Source organism: Penicillium atrosanguineum, assembly GCF_028827265.1.
Source record: "Penicillium atrosanguineum strain IBT 20685 chromosome Unknown utg000003l_segment0_segment0, whole genome shotgun sequence".
Classification (NCBI taxonomy): Eukaryota; Fungi; Ascomycota; class Eurotiomycetes; order Eurotiales; family Aspergillaceae; genus Penicillium; species Penicillium atrosanguineum.
In genome coordinates this window covers 1,410,582-1,423,649 of record NW_026623135.1, presented here as the reverse complement: position 1 = coordinate 1,423,649, position 13,068 = coordinate 1,410,582, and the positions used below count along the sequence as shown (strand labels likewise).

Here is a 13,068-nt window from a genome sequence, read left to right as displayed (position 1 = left end):
CCGTTCTTGACTTTTAGGCCTGGCCCTATTGTTTATGAGTCCGGCCCTCCTCGTTCTTATCATATGCGCCTGTGCAGGGTTCTTATAATTGAAACCACTCGGCACCGCCCCTTCTTTGTAAACCTGGGGAAACTATTTACTCCTTATCGCTTGTTTGCATACCCGATCGTTGTCTCCCGATCTGCTTCCTCGACTCGTCCATCTTGGCTTGCTTGGTGATCTTCTCGAGATAGTTTACTATCTATCTGGGTCATCGATATAGTTCAGATAGGGCATTCGCTTTTTGAAGCTGGATACATTATCCACTTATATTGTCAATTGCTTCATCTTTGTCCCCGGCATCGGTTGAAGATGAATCTATTCGAACTCCGTGATGTCGTCTTTAAACGGGACCATGGCAACCCATACCTCTCGTCCCGCGGTGCGCAGGAAATGGCTGTGAGCATTGTATTCACAGCGCTTGCTTCTTGCTTCGTCGGACTGCGCATGTTCACTCGTATTGCCCTCATCCGCCGTGTCGAGGCCAGTGACTGGGTGGTAATTATTGCATTGGTAAGTGGCTTAATGGTATGGAAACCTTGACAAATACAATAGCTGATCGATATTGAAGGTCAATTCATACGTCTTCATGGGTCTGGATATAGTGGAGGCTACTAGCGGGATGGGAATGCACGTCAAGGACATCCCACCCATGATCCTTGAGAGACAGTTGAAGGTATTATCGCAGTTCTTACAAGTATCTCTATCATGCCTAATCATTCTCAACTCCAGGCTTTCTGGCTCACCATCCCCTTCTACAATGCGGCCGTTCTATGTGCCAAAGCTTCAATCCTCCTGCAATACTTCCGTGTCTTCCCCACACGTCGCATGCGCGTCATCTGTTGGATCATGATCACCATCCTTGCTATCTACGGCACTTGGGCTGTGATCAGTGCTTTCCTGAACTGTGTCCCTGTCGCCAAATTCTGGGACCCTACTATCAAGGGCTTCTGCTTGAGCAAGCCTGGTCTATGGTTCTCCAATGCTAGCATGCACATCACCACCGATATCGTCATTCTTCTCATCCCCATCCCTGCTCTGATTGCAATTGATATTCCCAAGAGACAGAAGATCGCTTTGATGTTCATGTTCGCCTTGGGTGGATTGTGAGTACCTCCTCGCTGTCTACATATAGACCTCCCAGTAACTGACTCTATCAGTGTTTGCATCACCAGCATCATCCGACTGGTCGCCCTGAAGAAGATCTCGGACTCGAGCGATCCTACCTGTACTTCTCCTAGACTTCTGAACCCTAAGAAATCCCCACTAACCTAATACAGATGACAACGTCGGCGCCGCCTCCTGGTCCGCCATCGAATGCAACACAGGCATCATCTGCGCCTGCCTTCCAACCCTGAAACCCCTGCTCTCCCGGGTCATGCCAGGTCTGATTTCCACCTTCAGCGGCACCCGTCCTACCCACAACAGTCGCTGCCGATCCAACCGCCGCTCTGGTCACTGGGACGAGTCAACCCTCGGCGCGCCCGGCGAAGACCCTGAATTTGTTGGCGCGGATGTTCCCGAGCGCGTGGAGATGGTGCCTGGAAGCAACTTTGGAAAATCCATGCGGCCAAATAACCAGATCACCAAGACTACCTCTGTTACTGAGATGTCGGAGTATCAGGAATATCAGCACCAGCATTCTGGTTCTGAGTCGTCATCAGCGCCCCGCTCTCCTCGGCATTAAGTGTCTTCGATATCATGCATGGCTCCTGCCGGTCATGATCTTCACGGTGAATATCATGGGTATCAGGGAGTATGAACTTTCAGCTTTTGAATCATTGCTGCCAGAGTTGCACACTCTTTTCTATTCTGCTGGCAATGTCTCGAAAACTATCACTTTTTTTTTTCCTTTTCTTTTTTTTTCAATGTTTCTTGTCATCTACCTTCGATACGGCTCTTTTAGTTCGATCCACATTTCAGACACAAATATTACGACGGATATAGCAGGTTGTTAGGGATAGAAATGGAATTTCTTTATGTCAATAATTCATATATTCTCGCCGCTCTAGCTAGCACTGTAACCAGTAATCACATATAAAAGCAAATCCCGCCAATGTACGGATTGTGCAGGTAACTTCTAACTCCGAAATCATCTATTGCCAAACTTAGAAGTCAGCGAACTCCGCATCAACCTCTTCATAGTAGTCGAAGAAGCCCTTGAACAACTTCACACCGAGACCGGGATCCAGAGCACCGGTAGTAGCGCGGATGCTGTGCATGCTCAGTTGCGGGATACCGCAATCGATAGCACGCATTCCGATGCGGGCGCTAGTCATGGGCCCGATGGTACCACCGCTGCGAGAGTCGTTTCGAATCTGGAAGACTTGCAGGGTGGAGTCGCAGCGGGCTGCGACGCGCTTCATCAAGGCGTGGCTGACGCTGTCGGTGGTCATATGACCGTTGGAATCGGTGGAGACTGTTACGCCGACGTTGAGGCGGGGTGCGTGGTTCTCAAGGTATACGTTGAGGAAGTTGGGGTTGACGGCGTGGATGACGTCCGATGAGACCAGGAAGCTGTTGGCGACGGTCTGAGAAAGGAGGTTGGGGCCGTAGTTATCGGTTGCGAAGGCCTCGGTGATTCTTTCCATGATGCTGCTCATAAAGTTGGAGTTGGCTCCTTGACGAAGCAAACTGCCAATCTCCTCATCGTCAAACATGCCGACCATCTTTACTGTGCCGGTTGATGTGCTATCCTCTGAGGCCAGAAGGGCCTGGTGGGCAGCGTAGCAGCAAAGCTTGTCATCAATACGACCCGCAAAGATCATGTCCTTCTCCAGACCTCCAATCCTAGCAGGCTGAGTATCGAAGAGCTCGAGCTCCCACTCGAGGATAGAGCTATAATCTGTCACACCAAGCTCGCTGGAAATAACCTTAACAAGCTTCTCGGGTTGGGTCGCAGCAAAGGTTCCAGCCTTGATGTCGCCGTTCTCGCTCTTCTCAGATTGCTCAAACAGATCTGAGTTATCAATTCCAATAATCGGCACCATTTGGGTCTCCTTGTTGAATGGACCCTGAGCAGGGGTACCGAAGTGCTCGGCGAGAGTAGGGATGCGCGCAATGGGCCAGTCCAGCTTGACCAGCTTGTTCTCGACCTTTCCGGTCTTGGAGTCACGCACAAGAACACGGCCACCAATGCCAAGATCCCGATCCCACCAGGTCTTCCCAAGTCCGCCGGCATACGGTGCGACGGCAAGCTGCTGGAAGCCGGCCTTGTTAGGGAGCTTAGATACGGGCTTCAACTTGGCAGTGAGGGCATCAACGTGCCCAGCCACGATAGCCATTCCGTTTCCACTCTTATACTCCGAGCCAATGTTGAACGCAATCAGCGAGCTGCCATTGCGGGTGACGTAGAACTTACCGCCCCGCTTGAGTTCGGGCGTCCACGCCGCACGTTCGGAGAGCTGCTTGTAGCCATGCTCCTCGAGCTCTGCGGTAAAACCCTTGACAGCGTGAAAGATTGTTGGGTTCGAGGTCATAAACTCGCAGTAGGGCTTCGAGTAGGCCTCGGGGCGAACGGGCTCATTGGCAGGGACTGGTGCCGGAGCTCGGGGGGCCGGTGCCGAAGCTCGGGGAGCTGGTGCTGGTGCAGGGCGGTCGTAAGAGGATTCGGGGAGCTGGGCGGACATCTGGGAAGTCCAGGACCCGTCGAGTCCGTAAGCGTGTCGGCGAGTCATGATTTATGTATAGGATGGTCAAGGTGGAAGAGTGTGTTGGAGTTGGAGTTGGAGATGGAGATGGAGATGTGACTCGTGAGGGGAAAAGGCGGAGCTGCAGGCACCAGGAGGCTGGGGCCCCTTGCTTATCACCGAGTCCGGCCGATCTGGTCACGCGATAACGGCTGTGCCTGATTTCGCCCGAGCTGCCTCGTTGCGTTGAATCTGGTTGGTTCTACGATAGTAGTAACTATATAGGGATCTAACATGAGATGTATCAGACTACTCTATGAACTATGAAATTCTCCAGCTTCGAATGTGTTCTACGTGGGCACCTATTGATGGATGCCAGTAGCGGTCTAGGATGTGTAGAATATCCCACCGGAGCTCCGGGCTTATCAGCGATCGGTATGTACCCATGGCTAACCTTTTCAAGCTACCACGTCAATGAGTTGCCTTCGAATGTCAATGCAGGTGATCATTCTTTTACCAATGGGGGTTCATTTCATCACGAATCTAAATGTTCCCCGGAAGGAGCATTCGACCCGTGAAACTTTTGAATGTATATTTCTCCCGTCGATGATCCCAGAAGCTCGGGGAGGTCTAAAAAACATCAACAAGCACTAAGCCTGAACAACTTGCAAAATTACACAAAATTGGAGGAAAGTTCAACGTTCTCTTATGTGCAGGTAATAATTGTATTCTAAGGTCACAGTTCCAAGGTTCACATCACGACAATCAATTAACTGCCAAAGCCCGCTAACTGGGCAGGGGGAGATTCTGGCGAGGTCCTGACACCCTCACTCAGAACGCAAAATATCCTCGTGCAGTGCATTTAATTACAATTCTTTGCCTCAGAAGTTTGCGTCTCCATATTATCCTTCGAACCTGGTAAGCCTATCATAACATGAGTTCCTGGAACCAAACGAAGGGCGGTCGACGAACCACTGCGTAGAAAAACCACCACACACGAAGTAAGAGCGAAAAGGAAAAGGACTGCAGACACCGAAAAAAGAATCTTCGAGATTGTAGGGACGTCTGAAAAGTAACGTTTGACCTCAGAAACGAGTCCCGCTATAACCTTATCCTCTGGGCACGCGACGACTGTTATAGGATCAGTAGGTTGATCTAATAAGGAGGTGGTTAATCACTTTACCTCGCCATAAAAAAGACACCACAAAGGCGCATAGACCAATAAGGTAGAAGACCACACCCATCCGATGGACAATACGCTGCCATTTAGTGAAGTTGGAGCTCGGCTGTCGCGAATTCCAAATGACGATTCCTCCAACCGCGAGCATTGGGATTAATAGGGGCATATCTGCTATTTCAAACAAAGTCAAATCGAAATTATAGAAAACTAATCTGATCTATCCGTACCTTGAGCCATGGATGCCAAACAATGAGAAAGCTCAAGCTCCTGATGTACCCGGAAGGGGCTCTGAAGTTGCTGGTGCTGGCTGACTTCACGGTGGAACTGAGCGGAGTAGAGCTGTGTTGAACCAGCGTGTAGCTCGAACTCCTTTGCAATTCTGACTATCTTTCAGCCTGACTCGTGGACAGTAGCACCGCCTGGTCCTTAGCTCTCGGTTGTAGCCGAAGTGGGTCTTACGCGTAAGCAAACTGCTCACCCCAAACCCCGGGTGATTCAGCCATCGAGCCATCCCCATTTCAATAGCTAGAATGCTAAAAAGACACTAGCATCTTCTTAATAGTACGACCTCTGAAAAGCAGATTTGTCACGACAGTATAACAAGAGAGAATAGCTTACTTTAGATTACTTGTAGGTGAAAGCAATCGTTTTTCAATTATAACAAGCCAGAGACGGTGAACTGTGGAAATGGATTCAAACTGATCTAAAAGTACCAGTTTCTCAACAAAACTGCTGAAAGCCCGAACAAAAGAGCACAGAGTATTGTTGTTGGACCTAAAATAGCCCTTGAAACTAAGGCTCTCTTTTTGGGTGCCGGGCAAGACATGGAATCATTTGATGGCTCCACCTCAGTTCTATCGGTCCTTGGCGCAGAAATCTCGGGTATAATATTGCTCAAAAAGTAGCTCAATTGCTCTGATGCCGAACTAGTGATCTGGGACTGGTTTTCAGGCCTATATAACACTTCAAAGGTCTTGTGCTCTTGAAATGGGTGTAATCGACTGTGGTAGGGGTACTTCTGTACGCAAGACGAGCATAGATCCACGTAGGCACATATTCTGCACACAAAGTGAGACTCGGTGATAGCCTCTGAGCAAAGGTCACAGACGATCTTATATATACCGGTGGGGACAAAAGTTCCCTGAGACAAGGCTAGGTGAAATAGACAGTGGGCATTGTTAACGTCATCGAGAAACAAGAAATAGCGACCTAATTGTTGCACAAGTGGCCATGGAGAGTTCAGCCTTGAATGAAGAAGCGTATCTGAGGTCTGAAGGATTGAATGACGAACAGTCAATTCTTGAGTATCATCGGGGGTCACGACAATCGCAGGGCTGTGGTTTTGAATTTGGCGCATCAGGCTTTCGTTTCCTACTACCCAGTCCAGGATATTTCTACCATAACCATCTAGAAGAGAAGGATTGGCACCAAGGTGGAGGAGCTTTTTAGCAAATTCAATGTGACCAAGACAAATAGCCACGTGAAGCGGGGTTCGTAAAAACTTATCCCGGTTGCTGATAGCCGAGGCGAGCAGCGGGAATCGATTCAGAAGGTCAATCTTATCTTTCAAGGCCGCAATATGAAGAGGAGTCTGGTCGAGTTCATCTGCAAGCAACGCATCTGCGCCAGCGTGAAGAAGCATCTGAACTCGATTAGCATGGCCCAGATAAACAGCCGCCAGAAGGGGTGATCCATATCTACCACCCGGGGCATTGATATCTGCACGCGCATCTAACAGCATCTGCACTATTTCCGTGCGTCCCCAGAAGGAGGCAGCGGCGGCTTGTAGGGCATTACCATATTGACCACCCTGGGTATTCACATCGGCATGAGCGTCGAGCAGTATGCGGACTTTCTCCGTGCTTCCTTGGTATGCAGCGGCCTGTAGGGCATTACCATATCTACCACCCTTGGCATTCACATCGGCGTGGGCATCGAGCAACATCAGCACTATCTCCGTATGTTCTCCGTATGCAGCAGCCTGTAGGGCATTACCATATTCACCACCCTGGGCATTGACATCGGCCTGAGCGTCGAGTAGTATGCGGACTTTCTCCGTGCTTCCTTGGTATGCAGCGGCCTGTAGGGCATTACCATGTCTACCACCCTGGGCATTCATATCGGCGTGGGCCTCGAGCAATATCTGCACTATCGCCGTGTGTCCCCGGAAGGGGGAGGCAGCGGCGGCTTGTAGGGCATTGCCATATTGACCACCTAGGGCATTCACATCGGCCTCAGCGTTGAGCAGTATGCGGAATATCTCAGTGTGTCCCCCGAAGGCGGCAGCCTGTAGGGCATTGCCATATTTACCACCCTGGGCATTCACATCGGCGTGGGCATCGAGCAACATCAGCACTATCTCCGTATGTTCTCCGTATGCAGCAGCCTGTAGGGCATTGCCATATTCACCACCCTGGGCATTGACATCGGCCTGAGCGTCGAGTAGTATGCGGACTTTCTCCGTGCTTCCTTGGTATGCAGCGGCCTGTAGGGCATTACCATGTCTACCACCCTGGGCATTCATATCGGCGTGGGCCTCGAGCAATATCTGCACTATCGCCGTGTGTCCCCAGAAGGGGGAGGCAGCGGCGGCTTGTAGGGCATTGCCATATTGACCACCTAGGGCATTCACATCGGCCTCAGCGTTGAGCAGTATGCGGACTATCTCCGTGCTTCCTTGGTATGCAGCGGCCTGTAGGGCATTACCATATCTACCACCCTGGGCATTCACATCGGCGTGGGCATCGAGCAACATCAGCACTATCTCCGTATGTTCTCCGTATGCAGCAGCCTGTAGGGCATTGCCATATTCACCACCCTGGGCATTCATATCGGCTCCGGCTCCAAGCAATATTACCACCACACGTTGATGACCTCTCAACGAAGCTGCTTGCAATGCCCCTTCACTTCTAGCACTTGTTTCAACCTTCGCTCCCTCATTCAGGAGCCATTCGACAAACTTCACATGCCCACAGCTGGCCGCCTCGATTAATGGTGTTATCCCTTTGTCATTCTTTGCCTCGTGGTCTGCCCCCTTCTCCCCGAGTATTCTGCCCGCTGTTAAATGACCGTGGCGCGCTGCTAGATGGAAAGCTGTATTTCCTATTCTGTCTTTGTTCGTGATATCCCCACCGTTCGACACCACAGACTCTATAATATCAACTAGATTGGCAGCTGCAGCCATATGCAAGATTGTCGTACCTTTTGGTGGGCACATCTGGTTTAAGCGATTTAGGATCTGGTAAATCTGGACCCATCGACCAATCACTCGCTGTAGTATATCTAGTTCATTTTGTAGCACGTCCGCTCGAGAACCGGCAGCCTTTTCCGCATGAATGAATAGGTTGTATGTAGCGTAAGTAAGCAACGGCCACTCCTGAAGGGACTCCTCTTCTATCCTTTGAAGATCATTCAACATTTTCCGAGGCATATGTACTGTGGCTAGATAAACCAGACATGTTCGGTAGAGGATTGCCTGGCATTGATATATAATCTTTTCACTGTCCACAGGCAACGTGCTGGTGCCAATATCGTGACACAAAAGCCCTAGTCCTTTTGCGCGTAAGAAATCATTGACCGATTGGTGTACTACCTGTACTGTCTCGTTATGATTCTCGCTTAAGACCACTTCGGCTAGTCCACCAGAAAGGGCCTGGATTCTTCGCTTCATGCGTTCGTTGCTTTCAACAAACCCGTCAATCTTCTCCCATGTATTTTGGGAAAACGTCACTTCAGCATTCTGAGCTGCCAAGGCATACCGCATTTCTGTCACAGTCAGGGGCCGCTCGGCAAAGGATACCCATTGAAATAATAAGAACGACTGCGCTCGATTCCTGCGCTCGATCACATTGTTCAGAATATACGTATACACGTCTTCTAGGCCGGCTGGGACCTCATGTAACCAGTGACGGATATCATCAAACGATTCCCCTTCGGAAATCTTCTGCCTGATAAGAGGCATTATGAGATGGGCCCATTGGAACACCCTGTTGCATTGCTGGATCAATTGCTCTGCCAGCGCTTCCCCTGTCTCCTGACCCGGACTGTCTCCGACCTCCGCGTCAGGAAAGATGCCCTTGATATATGTGGCGATATCATCATGGTTATGGTCTTCGACATATATCTCCCTAGCGCGGGCACTCTCCACGATGGGGTAGTGTCGACATGAAATACAAATTCGAACGGCCACATCCCTTTTTTCCGCGCGATAGATAAGCCGATGGAAATATGCTGCCAGCTGTTGAGCGGACTCAGCCCCAGCCTCATCCAAAGCATCAACAAAAATCACTATGTGCTGCCGACTGGCGGATGCCAGGATAGTATTGGCTAGTAACTCTTCTAACACAACTCGTGGCCATTCCCACAAACGATCACCGTACCCAAACTGCCTACATCGTTGTTCATAGGCTTCGCGTACCTGAGCGCGTACCGTCGTGTCGCGGTCAAAAATTTGATTTAGCAACGACCTGAGCATCCCTAGCGGTGTGCGTTGCATCTCTGTGCCCCGAGCGGTAAAGAAAAAGTCGAGTCGAATACCATGATCCCCGTCTTGCGGTATCTTGAGTTTATCGTGCAGGAATAACATCAAGGTCGATTTGCCCGCACCTGGCTTGCCCTTAATCCATAGGAGACCGCGGGACTGGCTTTTCCAGGACTTGTAATTTTCTAACTCCAAAATCCACTGGCAGGTATTGGGATGACATGGCTCGATATTGTCTCTCCGATCTAGCATCTGCGGGAATGCCAGTGACCTAAGCACCTCTACCACTATGATTAGCGATAGCCTCTTTGGATGATACAAGGCGATGCGAACCGTTGTCTATTCTCTGCTGTGGGGTTTCCTGTCGGTCTGGACCAAAAGAGTGACTGTCAATGAATTTGACCCGGCTTAGAAAGAAAGGGCTTCATGACACGTACCGGATGAGATATAGATCTGTCCATTATTAATCCCCACCTGATGCCCCGAGTTTTCGTTACCAAATGATGTTGAAGCCATAGTCAACAGGCCGTGGATACAATCATGTTGTTAGTGAAGGTCGAAAGCGTAGGGACATTCTCAGCCCCCACGATCAGGTGACCGTCTGCCTCTGAACCGCTGCACTAATTTCTGACAGGTACTAAACATAAGCCAGTATCATTTTACGGTAAAAGGTCTAGACCGGTGATATTATTAGTCTATTGCTAAAACGGGGTTGCGTGCTTTGACACCAGGAAGAGAGAGTGTGTAGGTGGTGACATCGATTTCCGGAAGTACTGTATCGATCAGGATACAAGAAAAAGTAGTTTCAAGGAACCAAATAGCCTTTGACCGCCTTATCCGGTTCGATTGGCGGTATCGAGACTGGACGAGGCGGGCCGACTTCATAGTGATGTCAGCGGTGAGCTATCCGAACCTGTAGGAAATCTTGCTTCATGTACGAATTTCCAAGTGCATCGATGAACCTGAGATGCCAGGTCGCGATGACGATTATTGAGCGTGTGATATAAGTAGTCCTACCGTTGCATAACGCACTTCAAAATCACAGATCATTTAGGTATCAATCCTGCTAAAACTTTGAAACACGAAACGAGACAGTCATGGCGTTCACTCAGGCTGCCAATTTGGTAGAGAAGGCTGTCGGTCATGGTGAAAATGCATCGATCACGACCGACGTGAGCAACTATAATAATGAACATGGAATGGAGACTGGGAATTTAATCCAAGCGACGATCTGGGATGGCAAGAACCAGGTCAAAGTTGGTACGAATATCTGATAGTGCGTTACCCAACTTTGTCATTCTAACAGCAATGTTCTCAGTGAAAATGCCCATGCCTAGAGTGGTCGATCCAGGTGATGTGATCGTCAAGATAACCGGCAGCACCATCTGTGGGAGCGATCTTCACTTGTATCATGGTAAGCTGCTCCGTCAGCATATGTGAATCTTGGTCTCACGCGATATCCTATAGGTGTCATTCCACAGCTGGAGAAAGGTGATGTACTTGGCCACGAATGCTGTGGTGTGGTCGAGAGCGTAGGGCCCGAAGCCGATAAGGTCAAAGTCGGCGACCGAGTTGTGGTATCATTCCCCATCGCATGCGGTGACTGCCCGAACTGTAAGAAAGAGCTCTTCTCGCAATGTGAAAGAACCAACGAAAACACCATCGAGAATGCACTCTATGGAAAGCGAACAGCTGGTATGTTTGGGTATTCGCATTTCACGGGCGGCTTCGCCGGCGGCCAAGCCGAGTATCTTCGGGTTCCTTATGGTAATGTGAACCTTCTTTCAATTCCCGATGATGTACCCGACGAGAAGGCGCTGTTCTTGTCTGATGTTCTGGCAACATCCTGGCACTGCGTGGTTGACACCGGTGTCAAGAAAGGAGACGTGGTTGCCATCTGGGGCGCAGGACCCATTGGTCAGATGTGTGCCCAATTCAGCTTTTTCCATGGTGCCGATCGTGTCATCATGATTGACGGTGGCAACGGGGCCTGGCGGTTGGACTATGTAAAAACCAAAGTTCCCGAGGTCGAGACCCTTAACTTCACCGATCTACCCAAAGGCGAATCGGTCACATCACAACTCAAGAAGATGGTTCATGGTGGACCTGATGTTGCCCTGGAGTGTGCAGCGGGCGAATACGCGGGTACACTACTTTGAGCAGATGCTGGGAATTGAAACTGATAGTTCGGAGATTCTCAACGAGATGATCACATCAGTCCGATCATTTGGACGAGTGGGTGTGACTGGAATCTATGCAGCATATGTGAGTAACTCTAGCTCAACCCCGTAACGAGACAACTTCTCATACGTGCAGACCAACCACTTCAACATTGGAGCCCTTATGGAGACTGGGGTTCGGTTGATCGGAAACGGACAAGCCCCTGTGCACAAATATTGGAAAGAATTGATGGAGCTCATCCAGAATGGGCAACTTAACCCGCTAGACATGGTGACTCACCGCGTGCGCCTTGAGGATATGGAAAAAGTCTATGCTGCCTTTGATCAGCGCGACCAGGGAATGCAGAAGATCTTTGTGCAGACCAGACACTCTGCTCCTCCTTCGGACGGCGCGCCAAAGTTGACGGTGATGTGATCGGTTCCCGGCCGGCAAGTTTGTATAACATTAGCTAGCCCTGGAGGGTAGTTACCCAAATATGGATGGATCAATTTTAACTAGGCCATTATGTAACAGGCTTCTTTGTTTTACTTTGACATGACATACGTTCATTACACGCAAATACATATCTTTTCTTTCCTATGAACCCCCAATTCTGAAGTTGTGCTGACCTTCGAGCCGAATCCACTTGGGTATCTGCAGCCCTAGAAACCAGCGGAGCCCGTTAGAAGGGTAATGGGTCATCGGCCCTTCCAGTGCTACCGAGCCCGAGCCAAATTCAACAATTGTCGACCGATTTGAGTTCCGGAATGTAGAAAGAACATCTTGCGTGATCCGTTCCTTAATCTCTCCACCCGAGCTGTAGTTATAATCAAATAGTTGAGGAAATTTCCCTCAACCCGAGTTGAATGACTGATCCGTTTTTCGGCCCTCGTTCGGCTTGCGGTGGGTAGAGAAGGGATGGAGGGAGCCACTGATTGATAAGAGATTTCCGGATGTGGGGGAGCCAAGACGTAAAACCCATGACGGCCAACTCAATGACGACAAATCATTGAGAGAGACTGGTTCGTGTCCACTGATGAAACTTGCCTCGCAGCATCATTGATCAACCGCAAAAAGTGGATCGGCGTTGCTCGGATTGCCCAAAGAAGAACGCAAGAGGGTAGGCTAGCGTGATCAGATAAGATCAGAGCCCGAGAGCGGCGTTAGGGCTCGACGGTACCAGTTTCCCAGCCTGTCGATCCATACCTTCACCGCTAGCCTCTTGGCTCGGGAAAAGAGATTTCGACATAGTCTGGCTGATTGGTTGAATCGCCGTTTCTGCTAGTAAATGGACGGGCTTAAGCCCGAAGGAGGCGAGGGAGGGGGTTTGATCCATCCATGGACCAAGGATTAGACACCCCATCACGGACCTTCTAGCCCTGCGACCGGGGAGGTTTTTTTTTTCTTTTTTCTCTTTAAGAAACCTGAGTAATCTCGAGTCGTTTTTAAAGCAACCAGGAATGTACAGTAGCTCGTCACATATTTACCCTAGCTCAGAACTGGTCTTTCCCCAATTTGGTATTTACCACGATGGAGACGCGATTGGCGAGGGGAAAGGAAAACCAGAGAAATCAGCGTCA

At 49.9% G+C, this 13,068-nt stretch overlaps 4 protein-coding genes across 4 annotated transcripts; 2 read left to right on the top strand and 2 right to left on the bottom strand.

The window, feature by feature from the left end:
• Positions 1-351: 351 nt before the first annotated feature.
• N7443_003952 (Conidiation-specific protein Con-10) lies at positions 352-1,726 on the top strand (the record flags this gene model as incomplete). The annotated part of the gene is made up of 5 exons (XM_056884008.1): positions 352-552; positions 611-715; positions 772-1,138; positions 1,184-1,267; positions 1,320-1,726. The coding sequence occupies 5 exons, from the start codon at positions 352-354 to the stop codon at positions 1,724-1,726; spliced, it is 1,164 nt and encodes a 387-aa protein (XP_056742286.1).
• Positions 1,727-2,147: 421 nt separating this feature from the next.
• On the bottom strand, positions 2,148-3,716 carry N7443_003951 (M18 family aminopeptidase; the record flags this gene model as incomplete). The annotated part of the gene is made up of 1 exon (XM_056884007.1): positions 2,148-3,716. The coding sequence occupies one exon, from the start codon at positions 3,714-3,716 to the stop codon at positions 2,148-2,150; it is 1,569 nt and encodes a 522-aa protein (XP_056742285.1).
• Positions 3,717-6,032: 2,316 nt separating this feature from the next.
• N7443_003950 (ankyrin repeat domain-containing protein) lies at positions 6,033-9,844 on the bottom strand (the record flags this gene model as incomplete). Its single annotated transcript, XM_056884006.1, has 5 exons — positions 6,033-6,092; positions 6,140-9,232; positions 9,278-9,609; positions 9,662-9,697; positions 9,766-9,844. 5 exons carry the CDS (start codon positions 9,842-9,844, stop codon positions 6,033-6,035), a joined length of 3,600 nt encoding a protein of 1,199 aa, XP_056742284.1.
• Positions 9,845-10,425: 581 nt separating this feature from the next.
• Positions 10,426-11,923, top strand: N7443_003949 (zinc-dependent alcohol dehydrogenase; the record flags this gene model as incomplete). The annotated part of the gene is made up of 5 exons (XM_056884005.1): positions 10,426-10,588; positions 10,647-10,742; positions 10,796-11,450; positions 11,515-11,593; positions 11,645-11,923. 5 exons carry the CDS (start codon positions 10,426-10,428, stop codon positions 11,921-11,923), a joined length of 1,272 nt encoding a protein of 423 aa, XP_056742283.1.
• Between the last annotated feature and the right edge of the window lie 1,145 nt (positions 11,924-13,068).